Source organism: Hypomesus nipponensis, chromosome 6, assembly GCF_054491055.1.
Source record: "Hypomesus nipponensis isolate SF chromosome 6, ASM5449105v1, whole genome shotgun sequence".
NCBI lineage: Eukaryota > Metazoa > Chordata > Actinopteri > Osmeriformes > Osmeridae > Hypomesus > Hypomesus nipponensis.
In genome coordinates, this window is record NC_140366.1 from 20,365,001 (window position 1) to 20,384,204 (window position 19,204).

A 19,204-nucleotide genomic window follows, 5' to 3' on the forward strand; every position below is an offset into this window, starting at 1 on the left:
GTGTTTTTATTTTTATTTAATTCTCTTGACAGGAGAATTACACTGTAGAGGTATTGCACCATTTTAGGGGGAAAAGAGCAGGTTAGTAAACAGTAGAAATGCCTTTATTAAACTGCTATTTGAAATGAGTAGTTGGCAAGTTATATGTAAAAATACATTAAATCAATACAGGAATCATGGTAACTCACACTGAACTTTCAAATGAGTTACTCATGTTTGTAGTATGTTAGACGTTAAATGTATCACTTTTCATAACCTTTTATTTGCTTTTTCTTACAGTCCAAACAAATCAATGGCTCTACATCATCGATATTGAAATGAATGTATCTGACATGAAAACTATACAAGACTTTAAGTCCTTTGGGAACTCCTCAAGTGTCCCCATATTGCTTAACAACAACACGGCGATCACAGAGATCAGCATTACAACCGGTGAGTTCAATTTACAGCTAGAGTTTACAGCTATTTTTAAAGTTTACAGCTAGATTAGAGTTTAGAGCTAGATTAGAGTTTAGAGCTAGATTACAGTTTAGGGCTAGATTAGAGTTTAGAGCTAGATTAGAGTTTAGAGCTAGATTAGAGTTTAGAGCTAGATTAGAGTTTAGAGCTAGATTAGAGTCTACAGATAGATTCAAGTTTACAGCTAGATTAGAGTTTAGAGCTAGATTACAGTTTAGGGCTAGATTAGAGTTTAGAGCTAGATTACAGTTTAGAGCTAGATTAGAGTCTATAGATAGATTCAAGTTTACAGCTAGATTAGAGTGTACAGCTAGATTAGAGTTTACAGCTGGATTAAATACATCCTCTTCTGCTGTACTTTCTATATGCACTATTTGTATGCTGGTTTGCAGAGATGGCAAAAGTACACACATCCTTCACTCAAGTAGAACTACATGTTTTAAAAGTACCCATTACACTTTTTCACTCAAGTTAAAGTAAAGAAGTATGGGCCCTGACATACACTTAAGTAAAAAGTAGCCATTACTGCTACCTGTTTTAGTGTCACGCTTAGGGTTGCCAACTTTGTCAATATAATATAAAATATGGGACAAAAGGTTGCCTGCTGCAAAAGTGCGGGTATGGTTTTGTGTGTGACTGTGATTGGATAATGACAGATGTTGGTGATCATCAGCACTGCTGCTGTTGCTGTTGTATCTGTCAAGGCCCCATCACACCATAACGTTCTGATTTCTCAGAGTTCTCTGAACGTTCTAATCGTTCAATTTTGAGCGTCCTAGGGCGAGGTGGACACATCTGGCGTTTGACTAACGTTTGACTATAATGCATGACTAGCGTGGGACTGATGCATGAGGAGCGTGTAACAGCATCAATAGTGATGTGTCGTTCGTGAACAATTTGTTCATTTTGAACGAATCCTTACTAGGACTCGGGAGTAACGAGTCCTCTCAAAGAGTGATTTGTTCATTTTCTCGTGGCCACGCATCAGGACTGTTGCATAGGCTCCTCCAAGTAAACAGAAATGATTACATTTCCAGACTCGGTCTTCTGGTACGAGTCTTTGGATCATTTTTCACGTGACCTACATAGGCTCTGTAATGGTAGCTAGAAGAAACAAACGATTCTTTCATTTCCCGACTCGGTATTTCTACGAGTCTGGATCATTTTTCACGTGACCTGCATTGTATTTTTCAGTAGAGGAAACCGTTTCATCATTCCCTTTCGTGTGGCCGCTGTTTTAGTAGGACGTGAATGATATTCGCTCAAGTCATCATACTGACTGGTTTTGTTATTTTCACTTTACATTTACACTTACAGTTTAGTGCAGTGTAAATGTTTGCCATGGTTGCCAGTGTGATAATAAATGACCAAATCATACAAACTGTCATGATACATTATTTTAATGCCCCCCCCCCCCCCCCCACCGTTGAAATGAACGAATTACTCGAAAAAAGATTAGTTAATTTTAACCCTAACACGACCAGGAGACTGCAGCAATGTGGGCCAAGAGGGAGAGCTCGTCATCCATGGTAACCCCAAAGATCCTGGCAGAGGATGAAGGGGTCACCGTTGCAGATCCCAGGGTGATTGACAGATCGTGGGAGATGGAGGGTTTAGCCGGGATGATGTGAAGTTCTACAGGGCTATCATTGAGAGTGTGCTTACATCCTCTCACTCTGTCTGGTATGGCCTCTACCCGCTCTAAGGCCAGGCTCCAAAGAGTCGTACGGGCAGCAGAGCGCATCATCGGCTGCCCCCTTCCCTCCATCAAGGACCTTCACAGCTCCAGATCCCTCAGGAAAGCAATAGACCACGGCAGACCCCTCACATCCTGCCAACAGTCTCTTTAACCGTCTCCCCTCTGGACGGCAATACAGGGCCATCATGACCAAAACATCACATCACCTCAACAGTTTTTCCCCCCAAGCAACAGCCCTCCTAAATAGCTCTGACATATGAACTTTATGGCACTTTATTTAACGTTATTTAACATTATTATTGTTGCACTACCTCCACTCTTTATTTATTTTTACTCATACTGGTACTATCTGTCCCTGTATTGTTTTTCAGTTTTGTCTTGTTGTTCTATTTGTGAAGTAATAGCCTGCATGGAGAATACCAAATTAAATTCCTAGTATTGTATACATGGCGAAATAAAGTAGTATTGAATTGAATTTGAGCTAAATCGGTTGTAAATCTGACACCACCATGCGTAGACTACAAGTAGCAAGCTGCTATGGTTCACCTGGCTTGTTTTGCAGTGGTGTACACGGTCTTGCTTAACAGATGATCAGAGTGTTGTGATGGGATCAAATAAACACTCATTGCTATGTTAGAAGACTAGAAGAAACCGCCTAAGACATTTCAAGTCAATTTTATATTTTTTGTAAGAGGAGATCGATTTTGAAGTCTTTCCCAAATTATCACTGTACAGGAAAATCCATCATGGCGTAGCTTATGGGTCCTTGTTCCTCCTGAAAAATGACGCATGTACACAAAGTTTCAGAAGAATTGGAGCAATGGGGTGGAAATACCATCACTTTGAAAATCGGACATTTGGATCAGGGACTTTTTGAGATATTGGGGCGCAAGGAGAAGAAAAATAAGAATGAGAATAGTACAAAAACAATAGGTTCCCTCCTACCGGAGGAACCTTAATAATAATAATAATAATAATAAAACTAACAAAAACAATAGGTTTCCTCCTATCGGAGGAACCCTAATAATATCAACAAATACAATAGGGAAATGAAAAAAGGGGTGCAATGAAAATAAATGATATTGATCATGCCACCAAATGTTCACACAAATGTTCGAAATAGAAAGTAGTCCAGATATTTGTGAACAGAATATGAGTAGTGAAAGTAAAAAGTTGTCTGTAAAATTGTGAAATAAAGTACTAATACAGGAAAATTCTACTTAAGTAGCCCTACAGTAACAAAGTATTTGTACTTCATTACCTCCCATCTCTGCTGCTTTGGATTAAAGCATCTGCTAAATGAATACAAATGTGAATTTACACTGCATGAAGTTAAACATTTCCAAAACCAAATCCATCCTCTCTTTCCATCAGTGTGCCTGCCCACTGCCTCTGGCTTCCAGTGCAAATGTGAGGACCAGTTTGCTTGGCCTCATCAGAGCTGCATCACCTACGGAGCCTGTGACAACATCGTCAGCGGCCTGTGTGGATGCATCAACAGTCTCCCCCTGGATGGAACATTCTGCCAGCCAAAATCAAGTATTTACCAGTTTTAAAACTAGCATGTAGATTGAAGTTAGAGATGCTGTTGGGTTCACAACTCTGGGATTGTTTAGCACAAATACATGAGGAGTAAATTCACTGTGACATATTAGGCAATGACTATGGATTGTAGAAATTTTACAATATCCTTGTATTGTAGACAGCAGAATTGTGACAGATCTTCTGTGATTGATTCACAGCCCTGCTATCAGCAGTCGAGTACACCGTAGATGTCGAGCTAAACGTCACTGACTTGGCTACAGTTGAAAAACTAAAGGTTTTACTTGGAAACATGACCTTTTTACTATCACTGGGTCCCCAAGTTAACGTCACTGAAGTTGGCATTACCACTGGTAAGGTCCAATCATTATTTGACAAAAATTTATTGTAGTTTTCTGTCCTAGTGGCACTCACCGTATAGCGCTCATTCCTTCTTGTTCAGTGTGCCTTCCACAGCTGACAGGATACCAATGTAGGTGTGAGGACCAGTATCGCTGGTCATGTGACAAGTGTGCCACCTACGGACATTGTTCTAACATTACAACTGACACGTGCAGCTGCATCAACGCCATTCCTGCAGACGGACAGTTCTGTCAGTCGGTACTTCAACAAAGTACGAATCGTAACATCTCGGTTAACATTTTGGTTTTTCTTTCTGTTGAGCCATGAACACTTTAAATTGGAATTCTATTTAGTATTAAGGATGTTATTGTAATGGCAAAATCATTCAGTGGTTTTAATGGCAACTGTTTTTAAGAACCAATAATGCTGAAAGATCATTAAATAAATATTGTTTTTCCTAATATCTTCTCCATTAACAGACTTTACAACCTGTCCTCCAACAACACTCCCACCGATGACAACAACAGGTACTTTTCAAAAGAGAAAAGCTCCTAGAACTCTGCACTACTGATCCTTGATCTGCAGCTGTACTTTCAATATGCAGTATTTGTAGGTTGGGTTGGATAAAAGTGATCAGTGGGTTCAGTCCATTTCTCTCCCTGTGTCTGTGTGAGGTTTAGTTACCTATAATCAACAAACATTCCTTTTGTCTTTCCTCAGTCCCTCCAGTATTTTATTACCTCATCGACATTGAGGTGAACACCACCAACTTTGCAGCGTTGGAACAACTGAGATCAATTCTGAGTAGCAACATTTTCCCCTTCAGCATCAACAACCTGATTCAAATCACAGATGTCAACATCTCTACTGGTAAAAACACAAATACATTTATAAAGTGATAGGATGTGCTTCATTACAGGTATTCATGTTTGTCAATGTGGTTTTCCATCGACAGTTTGCTACCCAGTGGCTACTGGGTACCAGTGTAGGTGTGAGGACCAGTATCGCTGGTCATGTGACAAGTGTGCCACCTACGGACATTGTTCTAACATTACAACTGACACGTGCAGCTGCATCAACGCCATTCCTGCAGACGGACAGTTCTGTCAGTCAGTACTTCAACAAAGTACGAATCGTAACATCTCGGTTAACATTTTGTTTTTTCTTTCTGTTGATTCATAAATACTTTGAATTGGAATTCTACTAAGTATTACGGATTGTATTGTAACGGCAAAATCGTTCAGTGGTTTTAATGGCAAATAGTTTTTAAGAGCCAATAATGCTGAAAGATCATTAAATAAATACTGTTTTCCTTGATATCTTCTCCATTAACAGACTTTACAACCTGTCATCCAACAACACTCCCTCCGATGACAACAGGTACTTTTCAAAAGAGAAAAGCTCCCTGTTAAAAGGCCACCTGTATAATACAATTCATTTTGAAGTCCAGTACAGACCAGTGAACAGTCCTCTCAATCTTTCCTCAGTTGCCAACACAACATTCACCAGTCAGAGTAGCACTGCAAACCCGACCACAACACACAGTAAGTATCATCTCTGACAGCTGGGATGTGGTTACTTTGTGATGTGCCTGGTAAATACAGCCCGTTCCTTGACTCTGACCACCTAAATACTGTAGAGCTCTGCACTACTGATCCTTGATCTGCAGCTGTACTTTCTATATGCAGTATTTGTAGGTTGGTTTGGATAAAAGTGATCAGTAGGTTCAGTCCATTTCTCTCCCTGTGTCTGTGTGAGGTTTAGTTACCTATAATCAACAAACATTCCTTTTGTCTTTCCTCAGTCCCTCCAGTATTTTATTACCTCATCGACATTGAGGTGAACACCACCAACGTTGCAGCGTTGGAACAACTGAGATCAATTCTGAGTAGCAACATTTTCCCCTTCAGCATCAACAACCTGATTCAAATCACAGATGTCAACATCTCTACTGGTAAAAACACAAATACATTTATAAAGTGATAGGATGTGCTTCATTACAGGTATTCATGTTTGTCAATGTGGTTTTCCATCGACAGTTTGCTACCCAGTGGCTACAGGATACCAGTGTAGGTGTGAGGACCAGTATCGCTGGTCATGTGACAAGTGTGCCACCTACGGACATTGTTCTAACATTACAACTGACACGTGCAGCTGCATCAACGCCATTCCTGCAGACGGACAATTCTGTCAGTCGGTACTTCAACAAAGTACGAATCGTAACATCTCGGTTAACATTTTGTTTTTTCTTTCTGTTGATTCATAAATACTTTGAATTGGAATTCTACTAAGTATTACGGATTGTATTGTAACGGCAAAATCGTTCAGTGGTTTTAATGGCAAATAGTTTTTAAGAGCCAATAATGCTGAAAGATCATTAAATAAATACTGTTTTCCTTGATATCTTCTCCATTAACAGACTTTACAACCTGTCATCCAACAACACTCCCTCCGATGACAACAGGTACTTTTCAAAAGAGAAAAGCTCCCTGTTAAAAGGCCACCTGTATAATACAATTCATTTTGAAGTCCAGTACAGACCAGTGAACAGTCCTCTCAATCTTTCCTCAGTTGCCAACACAACATTCACCAGTCTGAGTAGCACTGCAAACCCGACCACAACACACAGTAAGTATCATCTCTGACAGCTGGGATGTGGTTACTTTGTGATGTGCCTGGTAAATACAGCCCGTTCCTTGACTCTGACCACCTAAATACTGTAGAGCTCTGCACTACTGATCCTTGATCTGCAGCTGTACTTTCTATATGCAGTATTTGTAGGTTGGTTTGGATAAAAGTGATCAGTAGGTTCAGTCCATTTCTCTCCCTGTGTCTGTGTGAGGTTTAGTTACCTATAATCAACAAACATTCCTTTTGTCTTTCCTCAGTCCCTCCAGTATTTTATTACCTCATCGACATTGAGGTGAACACCACCAACTTTGCAGCGTTGGAACAACTGAGATCAATTCTGAGTAGCAACATTTTCCCCTTCAGCATCAACAACCTGATTCAAATCACAGATGTCAACATCTCTACTGGTAAAAACACAAATACATTTATAAAGTGATAGGATGTGCTTCATTACAGGTATTCATGTTTGTCAATGTGGTTTTCCATCGACAGTTTGCTACCCAGTGGCTACTGGGTACCAGTGTAGGTGTGAGGACCAGTATCGCTGGTCATGTGACAAGTGTGCCACCTACGGACATTGTTCTAACATTACAACTGACACGTGCAGCTGCATCAACGCCATTCCTGCAGACGGACAGTTCTGTCAGTCGGTACTTCAACAAAGTACGAATCGTAACATCTCGGTTAACATTTTGGTTTTTCTTTCTGTTGAGCCATGAACACTTTAAATTGGAATTCTACTTAGTATTAAGGATGTTATTGTAATGGCAAAATCATTCAGTGGTTTTAATGGCAACTGTTTTTAAGAACCAATAATGCTGAAAGATCATTAAATAAATATTGTTTTTCCTAATATCTTCTCCATTAACAGACTTTACAACCTGTCCTCCAACAACACTCCCACCGATGACAACAACAGGTACTTTTCAAAAGAGAAAAGCTCCTAGAACTCTGCACTACTGATCCTTGATCTGCTGCTGTACTTTCAATATGCAGTATTTGTAGGTTGGGTTGGATAAAAGTGATCAGTGGGTTCAGTCCATTTCTCTCCCTGTGTCTTTGTGAGGTTTAGTTACCTATAATCAACAAACATTCCTTTTGTCTTTCCTCAGTCCCTCCAATATTTTATTACAGGGACATTCTCCCCGAGGCAAATAGGGTTAAGTGCCTTGCTCAAGGACACAACATTATTTGCACGGCCGGGAATCGAACCAACAACCTTCTGATTAATAGCCCACTCCCTAACCACTAAGCCATTTGACCCCCAATATATTTTATTGCAAAAATGTTTGTTTTGTTTTTTAAACTCATCTGTTCTGTCTTCTAATGTGTGTTCCACAGTCACCCCAATATCCCCCACAACCCCAGGCACCACCTTGCCCCCCACAACCAAACAGAACACTACTACATCACAACAGACCCCAGTAACCAGTAAGTACAGTTTTTTGTTCAGTTATACCTCTGGGTTCTTTTACCTGTAATTTCTTTCTATTTTAATGAAATGAAAATACAAAAATGACTGGTTACATCTTTCTCCTTACAGACTCAACAACATTGGCACCAGCAAGAATATCGACCCAAGCCAGTAAGTGCCACCCATTTACATTTAATTATTTAGCAGACACTCTTATCCAGAGTGACTTACAGTAAGTACAGGGACATTCTGCCCGAGGCAAATAGGGTGAAGTGCCTTGCTCAAGGACACAACATTATTTTGCATGGCCAGGAATTGAACCAACAGCCTTCTGATTAATAGCCCGACTCCTTAACCACTCAGCCATTTGACCCCCAAGATATTTTCTTGCAAAATGTTTTGTTTTTTAAACTCATCTGTTCTGTCTTCTAATGTATGTTCCACAGTAACCCCAATTTCCCCCACAACACCAGGCACCACCTTGCCCCCCACAACCCCAGGCACCACCTTGCCCCCCACAACCAAACAGAACACTACTACATCACAACAGACCCCAGTAACCAGTAAGTACAGTTTTTTGTTCAGTTATACCTCCGGGTTCATTTACCTGTAATTTCTTTCTATTTTAATGAAATGAAAGTACAAAAAAGACTGGTTATATCTTTCTCCTTACAGACTCAACAACATTGGCACCAACAACAATATTGACCGAAGCGAGTAAGTGCCACCCATTTACATGTAGTTATTTAGCAGACACTCTTATCCAGAGCGACTTACAGTGAGTACAGGGACATTCTCCCCGAGGCAAATAGGGTGAAGTGCCTTGCTCAAGGACACAACATTATTTTGCATGGCCAGGAACTGAACCAACAGCCTTCTGATTAATAGCTCGACTCCTTAACCACTCAGTATTTGACCCCCAAGATATTTTATTGCAAAATGTTTTGTTTTGTTTTTTAAACTCATCTGTTCTGTCTTCTAATGTATGTTCCACAGTAACCCCCTTTATCCCCCACAACACCAGGCACCACCTTGCCCCCCACAACCCCAGGCACCACTTTGCCCCCCACAACCAAACAGAACACTACTACATCACAACAGACCCCAGCAACCAGTAAGTGCAGTTTTTTGTTCAGTTATAACTCCGGGTTCATTTATCTGTAATTTCTTTCTATTTTAATGAAATGAAAATACAAAAAAGACTGGTTATATCTTTCTCCTTACAGACACAACAACATTGGCACCAACAACAATATTGACCGAAGCGAGTAAGTGCCACCCATTTACATTTATTTATTTAGCAGACACTCTTATCCAGAGCGACTTACAGTAAGTACAGGGACATTCTCCCCGAGGCAAACAGGGTTAAGTGCCTTGCTCAAGGACGCAACATTATTATGCACGGCTGGGAATCGAACTAACACCCTTCTGATTAATAGCCCGACTTCTTAACCAGTCAGCCATTTGACCCCCAAGATATTTTTTTGCAAAATGTTTTATTTTGTTTTTTAAACTCATCTGTCTGTCTTCTAATGTATGTTCTACAGTCACCCCAATATCCCCCACAACACCAGGCACCACCTTGCCCCCCACAACCCCAGGCACCACCTTGCCCCCCATAACCCCAGGCACCACCTTGCCCCCCAAAACCCCAGGCACCAACTTGCCCCCCACATCAGGCAAGTAAAACTTGACAGCTGTGCATGTTGAAGAGCATTTGACTGCAGATCTGGAGATTGCAGGTTCAAATCCCCCTGTATTTGGAGGAAAGCGTTAACTAAATGAATACACCATATATTTTTTAATCACTTCTTTTTACTCAAAGATAAGCCTCAACAATGATCAATTTACGATTAGATGTGTATATATAAAATAATATGTAATACAAGATAGTTTTTTGTAATGCACATTGTGTACCACTGGAAGGAATTACTTGAATTGCTTGCTGTGAGACGCAAATACATTTTAAGTCCAATTATTCTTTGATGTTTTCAGTGGGTTCTGTAGGAAATGTGTGGAACATGCAGTTCAGTTTGAATAAGCCCTTTACAGATGACCTAAATGACAATACGAGCTCTGCATACAATAGTTTAAAAAGCGGGATTGAACCAAAGGTAATAACATCTTTCAAGACATTGAATTGAAATTCCATGTTGAGACTTAATGTACAGAGAGTTTTGCTTTTACTCAAAGTTTATTAACAGTTCTGTTTTCTCCCAGCTCCAGCAGCAGTATGGGAAAACTCAAGGTTTTGTATCGGCAACTTTAAAGCAATTCAGGTACAGGTTTGTTTTACTACAACTATCCAGAGCATGTGTTTTATTTGTTTAACCTTTTTTAACCCATGAAGCATTCAGTGAGGATTATCTTTTGTTTAAGCATCCTGGCTACAACAAACAACTCTGCGTCATTACATTATTCCAGGCAACATATAGCCAAAAAATACAAACATGAAAATGTCAGCAGCATAATCGGATCATACACTAATATAAACAATCTGAAAATCATGAAATCATCCTCAAAATGCTAAAATGATTTAGAAACCATTTCATCTAGTAAAAGGCAATATCGTAAAGGAGTTTAATACAATGGTGCAGAGTACATAAAGGCCCTTTAACCAAACTCAGTTCTAACATTTAATACCCTATGAACAAGAAGGAGTCAGGTGGCTGAGTGGTTAGGGAATCGGGCTAGTAATCATAAGGTTGCCGGTCCGATTCCCGACTATGCAATATTATGTTGTGTCCTTGGGCAAGGCATTTCACCCTACTTGCCTCGGGGGGAATGTCACTGTACATACTGTAAGTTGCTCTGGATAAGAACGTCTGCTAAATGACTAAATGTAAATGTAGGAAGAATACCTACCACATTTCCAATAAATACACATGCTCAAATAGGATGAAGGCCAGCCGACTTATATATACAAGGTATACAAGATATACAGGGTATACAAGGTATACAAGATATATAAGGTATACCATACGAGTTTACAAAGTACAGAGGTGCATGAGACTGATGCAGTTTACAACAACAACTAATTAAACAAATTAAAACATGTGGCTTTAGGGTTAGTGATAACTCGTGTGGCTTTAGGGTTAGTTATAACTTTTGTGGCTTTAGGGTTTGTTATAACTTGTGTGGCTTTAGGGTTGATTATAACTCATGTGGCTTTAGGGTTAGTTATAACTCGCGGGGCTTTAGGGTTAGTTATAACTCGCAGGGCTTTAGGGTTAGTTGTAAGTCGTGTGGCTTTAGGGTTAGTTATAACTTGTGTGGCTTTAGGGTTAGTTATAACTTGTGTGGCTTTAGGGTTAGTTATAACTTGTGTGGCTTTAGGGTTGGTTATAACATTTGTGGCTTCTTTAGGGTTAGTTATAACTCGTGTGGCTTTAGGGTTAGTTATAACTTGTGTGGCTTTAGGATTAGTTATAACTCATGTTCTACGCATGAGTTATAAATATCACTGCCCCATCACTGAGGCACCAGGATATCTGACTGTAATTACAATTGTGTACTCTATTAAATTAATGTGTTGTTTTGATAAATTATTATGGCGTGGAAGAACATCTTAGTGCAATTCTTAGGCTACTTACCTTAACTTGTATAACTAACCTGAAACATGAGTTAACTAACCCTAAAGTTGAGTAGCGACTAATTTATGCACTCACACAGTCTGGGAAGGAGCTTCCCTTCCTGCCTTTGGCAGCTGTGTTGCTGTTAGCCTGGATAACATTTTTGAAATCCTGTTTGTCTAATATTATACTTTGCTCATTTGTGTGAACTATACTATGTACAGTGTAGAACTGTATCGATATTATCAATATTTGTCAGCTCATCACTTAAATCATTAACGTAAATATTTCTTATTTCTTTACAGGTCGGGAAGTGTGATTGTGGACTTTGACGTCGTAACGAATAACACAAACCTTGCTGATATTAAAAGTGTTGAATCAGGGCTCATTGCAGCACTGGCATCTGATTTCATAGTTTTGAATGACTCTTTTAAAACCACTTTTAAAAGTAAGTCGATGATAATCTATCTCTTTGTTGTTCTTACACTTTTACACATGTACATTTTCAGTAAATGAATAAGGTCTTAAACTCTCTAAAACCCTGCTCCGTATGTCCAGCCTCTGTTCCCTTACCTTACACCCCCAAGCCCATGTACCCTGGGCCCACTCTGACGCTCACATGCGGCCCTCCTCCTGCTTTCATCAAGACGGGAGACTTGGGAGTTACATGGAAAGTTAAGGGAAAAGATATATCTGGCAATCCAAAATTTACCAGGGAAAACAACACACTGAAGGTTGAAAACACTCTTACTGCTGATACTGGTGAGTAATACGATATAAATGGGTCAGATTAGAGTTACCCATCAACTATGATATGATGAACAGGGCAGGGTTAGGGTTATCCATCAATTATGATGTAATGAACAAAGGAATTTTACCTCCCATGGGTAGGTAATGTGTATCACACAGTTTTATTGAGTAGGTAGGCTCTGTTGAAAAAACAGTTACATCTAAAAGTCAAATAATTCAAATTCAAAGCTTGAAGTAAAAAATGAAAGGTGTGATTATTTAAGTACCATTCAGTGTGTCTATACTGTATATGTATTTGTCCCATTACTTCAGGTATTTATGAATGCACTCTAAAAGGGTCAAACGTAGACTTCCATCAGAAAGGAAATGTGGTTGTTGAAGCTCCTAATATCCAAGCCCCAACTGAAATCAACTCAAAGTGTGAGGAGGGAGGAAGCATTCCTCTTAAGTGTTGTGTACAGAACCCGTATGAAGTCCAGTGGATAGACAAGTCCACAAATCTATCAGGTGAATATGAACCTATTTATCAGAGTAATATTATCTAACACTAACATTATGTTAATGTATCATGAATATGTACACTAATGATCATTATATGTATGTTAAGTGTATGAGTAGCTACTTATTTTGCAATATGTTTCTCACAGATGGATTTAAAGAAAAAGATTCCTACTGCGTCACATATGATTTCCCTATGCCTAAAACTTGTGAAAATACAGAAACAAACATTGTCTGCCATGTCAAAGGTCCATCCGGCTATAAGGTAGAAACAAAACTGAACATTTTTACAGAAGGTAAGAGATGTATTCAACATAAATACCTATAACCCTAACCATAATACCTATTAACCCTATTCTACATGAACACCTATTCCTTCACCCTATATTTCAGAGTTGATATGAATACCCATGTTTCAAAGTTGATTTCCAATGTTTGATGCCTGATTTCCTATGTTTGCCTGCTAGTAACACTAAATCTATTTCCAGATGTAACGTGTAATGATACTAAGTTTGGCATTGGAAGAGAAGGGGATGTATCAAAAATACAATGTGGACCTAAGAAAAATGGATTTATTGATGCTTCTTGTGAGGGTGCTGTTTGGGTAGTCAAACAGAACACTTGTGTATTGACTGTGATTCTCAACCTACAGACCAACTCAGAGGTATTGTACTATGATACACCACTAATCACCATTTAAAGTCTTTAGTAATTGTTCAATGTTTTTACTTTATGTATATTACTTTCATATTTGGATCACAGAATAGTTGTTTTGTCCCATTTCTTCTGTTTTCATAGTCTTTACAGGCGGAAGAGGTTCCTGATTTTGTCAATGATCTTCAAAATGCTGCAGAGGATAACCAAAATGAAATTATAAATTCCACTGCCACTATAGCCACCCTTGTTACAATTTTGAAGAATGTGGCATCTGTTTCCACTAATGTCAGTCGCGCTGTTATGGAGGTATGTTGAATACAATTAATTATGTACAATACTTAAAACAGTGCTATTTTGACATTTACACTAAATCAAGGTTCTCCTAGTCTGACAATATTTTGAAAGAAAGCTGTTTTATTGCAGCTTAAATGACTTAATTTTTCTACCCACAGGGTTTTCTTAAAACAGTTAATGTACTAATTTCAGAAGGAGCACAGGATTCCTGGGGTCAGCTAAATGCTGATTCGTCTGGCAACACTGGTAACACCAGCTCTATTTTACTGGGGTCCCTCGAAAACATCACTGGGGCTCTACAAGGGGATGCCTTTGTCTTTAACACGAGCACCATGAACCTGACAAGAACAAACTTCAGTCAAAATTCCTTCAGCTCAGAACAGAGCTCCAGTGTTGCCTTACATATTCCACAGATTAACTCCAGCAACAACTTCATTAACACTATCGCCTTCTCCACCCTGAACAACGTCTTGCCTGCTAGAAATGGCAGAAATCAGACTGTCAACGGTACCATTATCAATGGAAACGTGCTGCTTATTAAGTTAAACGGAACCAGCAGAAATGTCTCTCTGAGCTTTGAAAAACTGAATTTGAATAAATCATTAGCTAACGTTCAGTGTGTATTCTGGAACTTTGATCTGGAGGGGTGGGATGATGAAGGATGTCATCTGCAGTCTGATGACAATGAAACCATCACCTGTAACTGCAACCATCTGACTTCTTTCTCCATCCTAATGTCACCATCCAATGAAGGCTTTAGTGATGAAGAGAATCTTTTTTTGGAAATCATCACCTACATTGGAGTGGGCATCTCCATGGGCAGCCTGGTTGTGTGTCTGATCATTGAAGCTTGTGTCTGGAAGAGCATGACCCGGAACAGCACCTCCTACATGCGTCACGTCTCCATAGTGAACATCGCCGTCTCTCTCCTGATAGCAGACATCTGGTTCATCATTGGAGCATCCATTTCAGCCAATCCAGGAGAAGCCAAATATGCTGCATGCAGCACGGCAACATTCTTCATTCACTTTTTCTACCTTTCCCTGTTCTTCTGGATGCTCATCTCAGGCCTCCTCCTGTTCTACAGGACCATCATGGTCTTCTCCCACATGTCAAAATCCACCATGCTGGCCATTGGCTTCTCTGTGGGCTACGGAGCACCTCTCATCATAGCTGTTGTCACGGTGGCTTCCACAGCCCCAAATAAGACATACATAAGAAATGATACAGAGATGGCCTGCTGGCTGAACTGGGGCAGTAGCATGGCTCTCCTGGCATTTGTGATCCCAGCCCTGAGTATAGTGCTCATCAACTTCTTAATCCTCATCGTGGTTCTGTACAAAATGCTGAGGAGAGGTGTTGGGGACACTGCCCAGCCTGATGAGAAGAACACACTAGTGGTCATCGCCAGGTGTCTGGCCATCCTCACACCCTTCTTTGGTCTTACCTGGGCACTGGGAGTGGGAACATTGGTGGACTACAAAAGCTTTGGAACGCATGTTGCTTTTGCTTTCTTCAATTCCTTACAGGTAAATTAATTGTGTGTTCTTTGTTTCTGCTTGGTTAACCCCTTGCACATATTTTCTCAGTATTTTATATATATTTATTTACACAAATGATACATATACCATATACACACATTAACTATAGAGCTTTATTGAGTATTGTATACTGTGTGAAAAATATCAAGTTTGTTTTACAAATCCACTTTCTCATAGGGTTTCTTCATTTTGGTGTTTGGAACACTTTTAGATAGCAAGGTAAATGGCATTCTTACATTTAATTCTAAAATATCTTACTATGTATAAATTAAATTGTGTCAATTTAAACATAAATTTGTGTTGTAATTTACATATTCACAATATGTATATCCATATTTTATAGATCAGGGCAGCAATAACTAGACTGTTCCGAGGAGCCAGTGGAAGCTCTCAGGGTACCGGGGTAAGTCCACCTTGTCCACGTTAAAGCTACAAACACATCTAACTACATACATTACGTTCAGTAAGCAGACGCTTTATCCAAAGCCAATATCTGAGACTTTCATGGCCCAGTGGCATTACTGGTGTGGTCATGTGAGGTGTGGTCACATTAACATGTTCCACCTTGCACTACTCTCATCCTGATTCATATTAACATGTTCCACCTTGTACTGGTGTGGTTCTGTGAGTCATATTAACATGTTCCACCTTGTACTGGTGTGATTCTGTGAGTCATATTAACATGTTCCACCTTGTATGGGTGTGGTTTTGTGAGTCATATTAACTTGTTCCACCTTGTACTGGTGTGGTTCTGTGAGTCTTGTTAACATGTTCCACCTTGTACTGGTGTGGTTCTGTGAGTCTTGTTAACATGTTCCACCTTGTACTGGTGTGGTTCTGTGAGTCTTGTTAAAATGTTCCACTTTGTACTGGTCTCATCCTGAGTCATATCAGAAGGGAAGGCAAGGGATTTTATTCGCCATGAATGTTTGCACAAACAAGGAATTTACTTTGGCAGGAAGGTGCATACATTAAACTTATAGGAATCTTGAAACTTAAATATGTGGTCTAACTGTACAAAAAGAGCAAAGTCTAGCAAATACTAAGGGGATTTAGAATAAAAAATAAAATATAAGTAGCCATAATTACAATCTAACCTAAAAATACAGATAGTGTAAAGAGAAGGATTATATTAACATGTTCCACCTTGTGGTGATTCCAGACTCGCAGCACCAGCGCTGGGCCATCCTCCTTCAGTGCCTTGGACATACTCAGAAGAATGCGGAGAAGAAGTAAGTTATCCACATACTTAGTCAAATGTAATATATCAGTAGATAAATTATACAAATGACACCTAAAAATACATGATGATACCAATCATCAATACTGCAAAAGGCCACCTGAACAAGGCCTTCAAACAACTACATCAATGTAATTAAAACAAACCTCCTGGTATGAAATTGGATTGACTGTTTTGATGCAAGGGTAAAATATAAACAATACAGTACCAAAACAGTATAGTGTCTGTGATCTGTAGTATTAATGCAACACTTCAGTTATAAAGGTATTTCACCACATGGAACCTAGTTTTTAGTTTAACAAAAACTGCTGTACCTGTACCTGTAACTGTCCTGTTCCTGTTCCTGTTCCTGTTCCTGTTCCTGTTCCTGTTCCTGTTCCTGTACCTATACCTATACCTATACCTGTCCTGTACCTGTCCTGTACCTGTACTTGTCCTGTACCTGTTCCTGTTCCTGTTCCTGTTCCTGTTCCTGTACCTGTTCCTGTTCCTGTACCTATACCTGTCCTGTACCTGTACCTGTACCTGTACCTGTTCCTGTTCCTGTTCCTGTTCCTGTACCTGTACCTGTACCTGTACCTGTCCTGTACCTGTCCTGTACCTGTACTTGTCCTGTACCTGTTCCTGTTCCTGTTCCTGTTCCTGTTCCTGTTCCTGTTCCTGTTCCTGTTCCTGTTCCTGTTCCTGTACCTATACCTGTCCTGTACCTGTACCTGTACCTGTTCCTGTTCCTGTTCCTGTTCCTGTACCTGTACCTGTACCTGTACCTGTACCTGTTCCTGTACCTGTACCTGTACCTGTACCTGTTCCCGTACCCGTACTCGTACCCGTACCTGTACCTGTATCGTACCTGTCCTGGACTGACTCCTTTCTGTTCTTCAGACATCTACAACGTCTCTGAAGTTGCAAACACCAGCAGCTCCGCTGCTACGGAGTCTTTCATCAACATCTGATGTTAATTTACTGTACAGATCATACAATATTACATTTCTGTATTAAATACTATTTAATACTATTAAATTATACTATTAAATACTCGTTTAATTTAGAAATAAAGCAGTAATTAGCCCCACAGTATCATTGCATTAACATAATATTATATTTAGCACTTTAATCATAGTATGTAGGGATTTAAAGCATTTTTCAAGTAACATTGTTGTAAAATCAGTTTAACTATGTGTGTTGTAATTTTTTTATTTATTATTAAGCAAAATATTTGGGCCAACAGACTAGAAAGGTTTCTAACAAACGTATTGAATTTTGGTGGTAATCTCTGTGAGGTCTGAAGGCCCAGATGCAGTCAGACCTTTAATGTGTAAGGAATTACAGAAATCTACTGAGAAATGTTTTTTTACCATTTGTTAAATTAAATGTTTGTGGATAAACAAATATATTTTTTATATACAGTATAGTGTCTGTGACTTATGGTATTACTGTACACATTACTTCAGTCATAATGTTATAAATTATTGTTTTTCATTTAGCATAAATTGGAATATAACATTGACTGGCAGTTAAATAATCACACTTGTGAATAGTTACTAATATGCACATATTGTATACGTAACAAAAACATATGTATTTTTAATTTGCTATTGTAATTTTTTTTTTTAAATATGTAAATCAAATGCTGACATATCTTCTGACTAAACTTCAGGATACCAAGATCTATAAATAACATGCAAAAATAATGTTTCTCGTGTCGTTTGGTTAGTTTGCAAATCAAATGATTGAGATGAGGAGCAGGATCCAGTTGACCTCATTCACCTTGAAGACAAAAACAGTGGACAAGCAAGATCAGCATGCCTTTTTTGAGTGAATTTTATGCTGTACATCATCAGCAAGAATCTTCTGAAATAATTTACCATGAGAATACTGAATTTACTGTAGTTTTTCTACTAAAGATGGCTTGAAGGAACTTTGCTTCAGTCCTAAAACCCAGAATGAGGGTGAATGCTCTGTAGTGAGGATGTTTTAACACAGTTTTAAAGCATACAAGACTGTAGCCTGTTTTATATGTGCTGATTGTGCATGGTTCAGGTTTGGGATTGTTCTATGTTCGTACATGAAGGAGTGGATCACTACAGTTATGTGGAACTCAGGCCTACAATGACATATTATCAGAGCAACCTGCCGGACCTGCCAAATCTGTTTATAGGCAAATAATTGATGTAAGCCAGGCCATACGGCCCCAGTCAATATTTGCACATTTACCACTAACTGTAAATGGTTGGCAGTAAGGTGATATTACTGAGTCCTTGGTTTGTGGGTACAGGACCGTCAAATGAAAATACCACTTAATTCAAAATGAGGTTCCATTTCTTTTATGATTCATGTTTGACTGATTCTTTGATTCCTTAAAAGAAAGGAAATGACCTCCAAAACCACCTAACTCTCCTGATGCACCGATGTTTGATTGAATAATAAAATATATACAGTATACAGCATATAGAGTATGTGGCCGTCCAACCAGTCTGTTGAAGAGATCATCCAAGTATCTGTTGCATGCTGGTCAGCTTGCAACAATAACCCCAACTTAATAGCGGGTGCACATTTCTTTATAGG

At 39.3% G+C, this 19,204-nt stretch overlaps 1 protein-coding gene and 1 long non-coding RNA gene across 2 annotated transcripts in view; both read left to right on the forward strand.

Annotated features, from left to right (window-relative positions):
* Positions 1-18,312, forward strand: part of LOC146287588 (adhesion G protein-coupled receptor F5-like) — a 24,096-nt gene extending 5,784 nt beyond the window's left edge. Inside the window, exons 2-26 of the mRNA XM_084700303.1 lie at positions 3,533-3,697; positions 3,901-4,053; positions 4,143-4,313; positions 4,522-4,569; positions 4,763-4,912; positions 4,998-5,147; positions 5,847-5,996; positions 6,082-6,252; positions 6,614-6,670; positions 6,931-7,080; positions 7,166-7,336; positions 7,545-7,592; positions 10,083-10,201; positions 10,308-10,366; positions 11,965-12,107; positions 12,218-12,421; positions 12,722-12,916; positions 13,057-13,203; positions 13,396-13,571; positions 13,706-13,870; positions 14,017-15,387; positions 15,577-15,618; positions 15,743-15,802; positions 16,562-16,631; positions 17,522-18,312. Of these exons, the coding sequence (XP_084556429.1) occupies positions 3,533-3,697; positions 3,901-4,053; positions 4,143-4,313; positions 4,522-4,569; positions 4,763-4,912; positions 4,998-5,147; positions 5,847-5,996; positions 6,082-6,252; positions 6,614-6,670; positions 6,931-7,080; positions 7,166-7,336; positions 7,545-7,592; positions 10,083-10,201; positions 10,308-10,366; positions 11,965-12,107; positions 12,218-12,421; positions 12,722-12,916; positions 13,057-13,203; positions 13,396-13,571; positions 13,706-13,870; positions 14,017-15,387; positions 15,577-15,618; positions 15,743-15,802; positions 16,562-16,631; positions 17,522-17,592 (4,406 nt within the window). The 3' untranslated portion in view covers positions 17,593-18,312. The remainder of the gene's footprint in view (positions 1-3,532; positions 3,698-3,900; positions 4,054-4,142; positions 4,314-4,521; positions 4,570-4,762; positions 4,913-4,997; positions 5,148-5,846; positions 5,997-6,081; positions 6,253-6,613; positions 6,671-6,930; positions 7,081-7,165; positions 7,337-7,544; positions 7,593-10,082; positions 10,202-10,307; positions 10,367-11,964; positions 12,108-12,217; positions 12,422-12,721; positions 12,917-13,056; positions 13,204-13,395; positions 13,572-13,705; positions 13,871-14,016; positions 15,388-15,576; positions 15,619-15,742; positions 15,803-16,561; positions 16,632-17,521) is intronic.
* LOC146287589 (uncharacterized) lies at positions 8,763-9,755 on the forward strand. Its single transcript, XR_014758473.1, has 4 exons — positions 8,763-8,804; positions 9,112-9,201; positions 9,314-9,355; positions 9,635-9,755. It is a non-coding gene; the product is annotated as an uncharacterized LOC146287589 (long non-coding RNA).
* Positions 18,313-19,204: the final 892 nt, after the last annotated feature.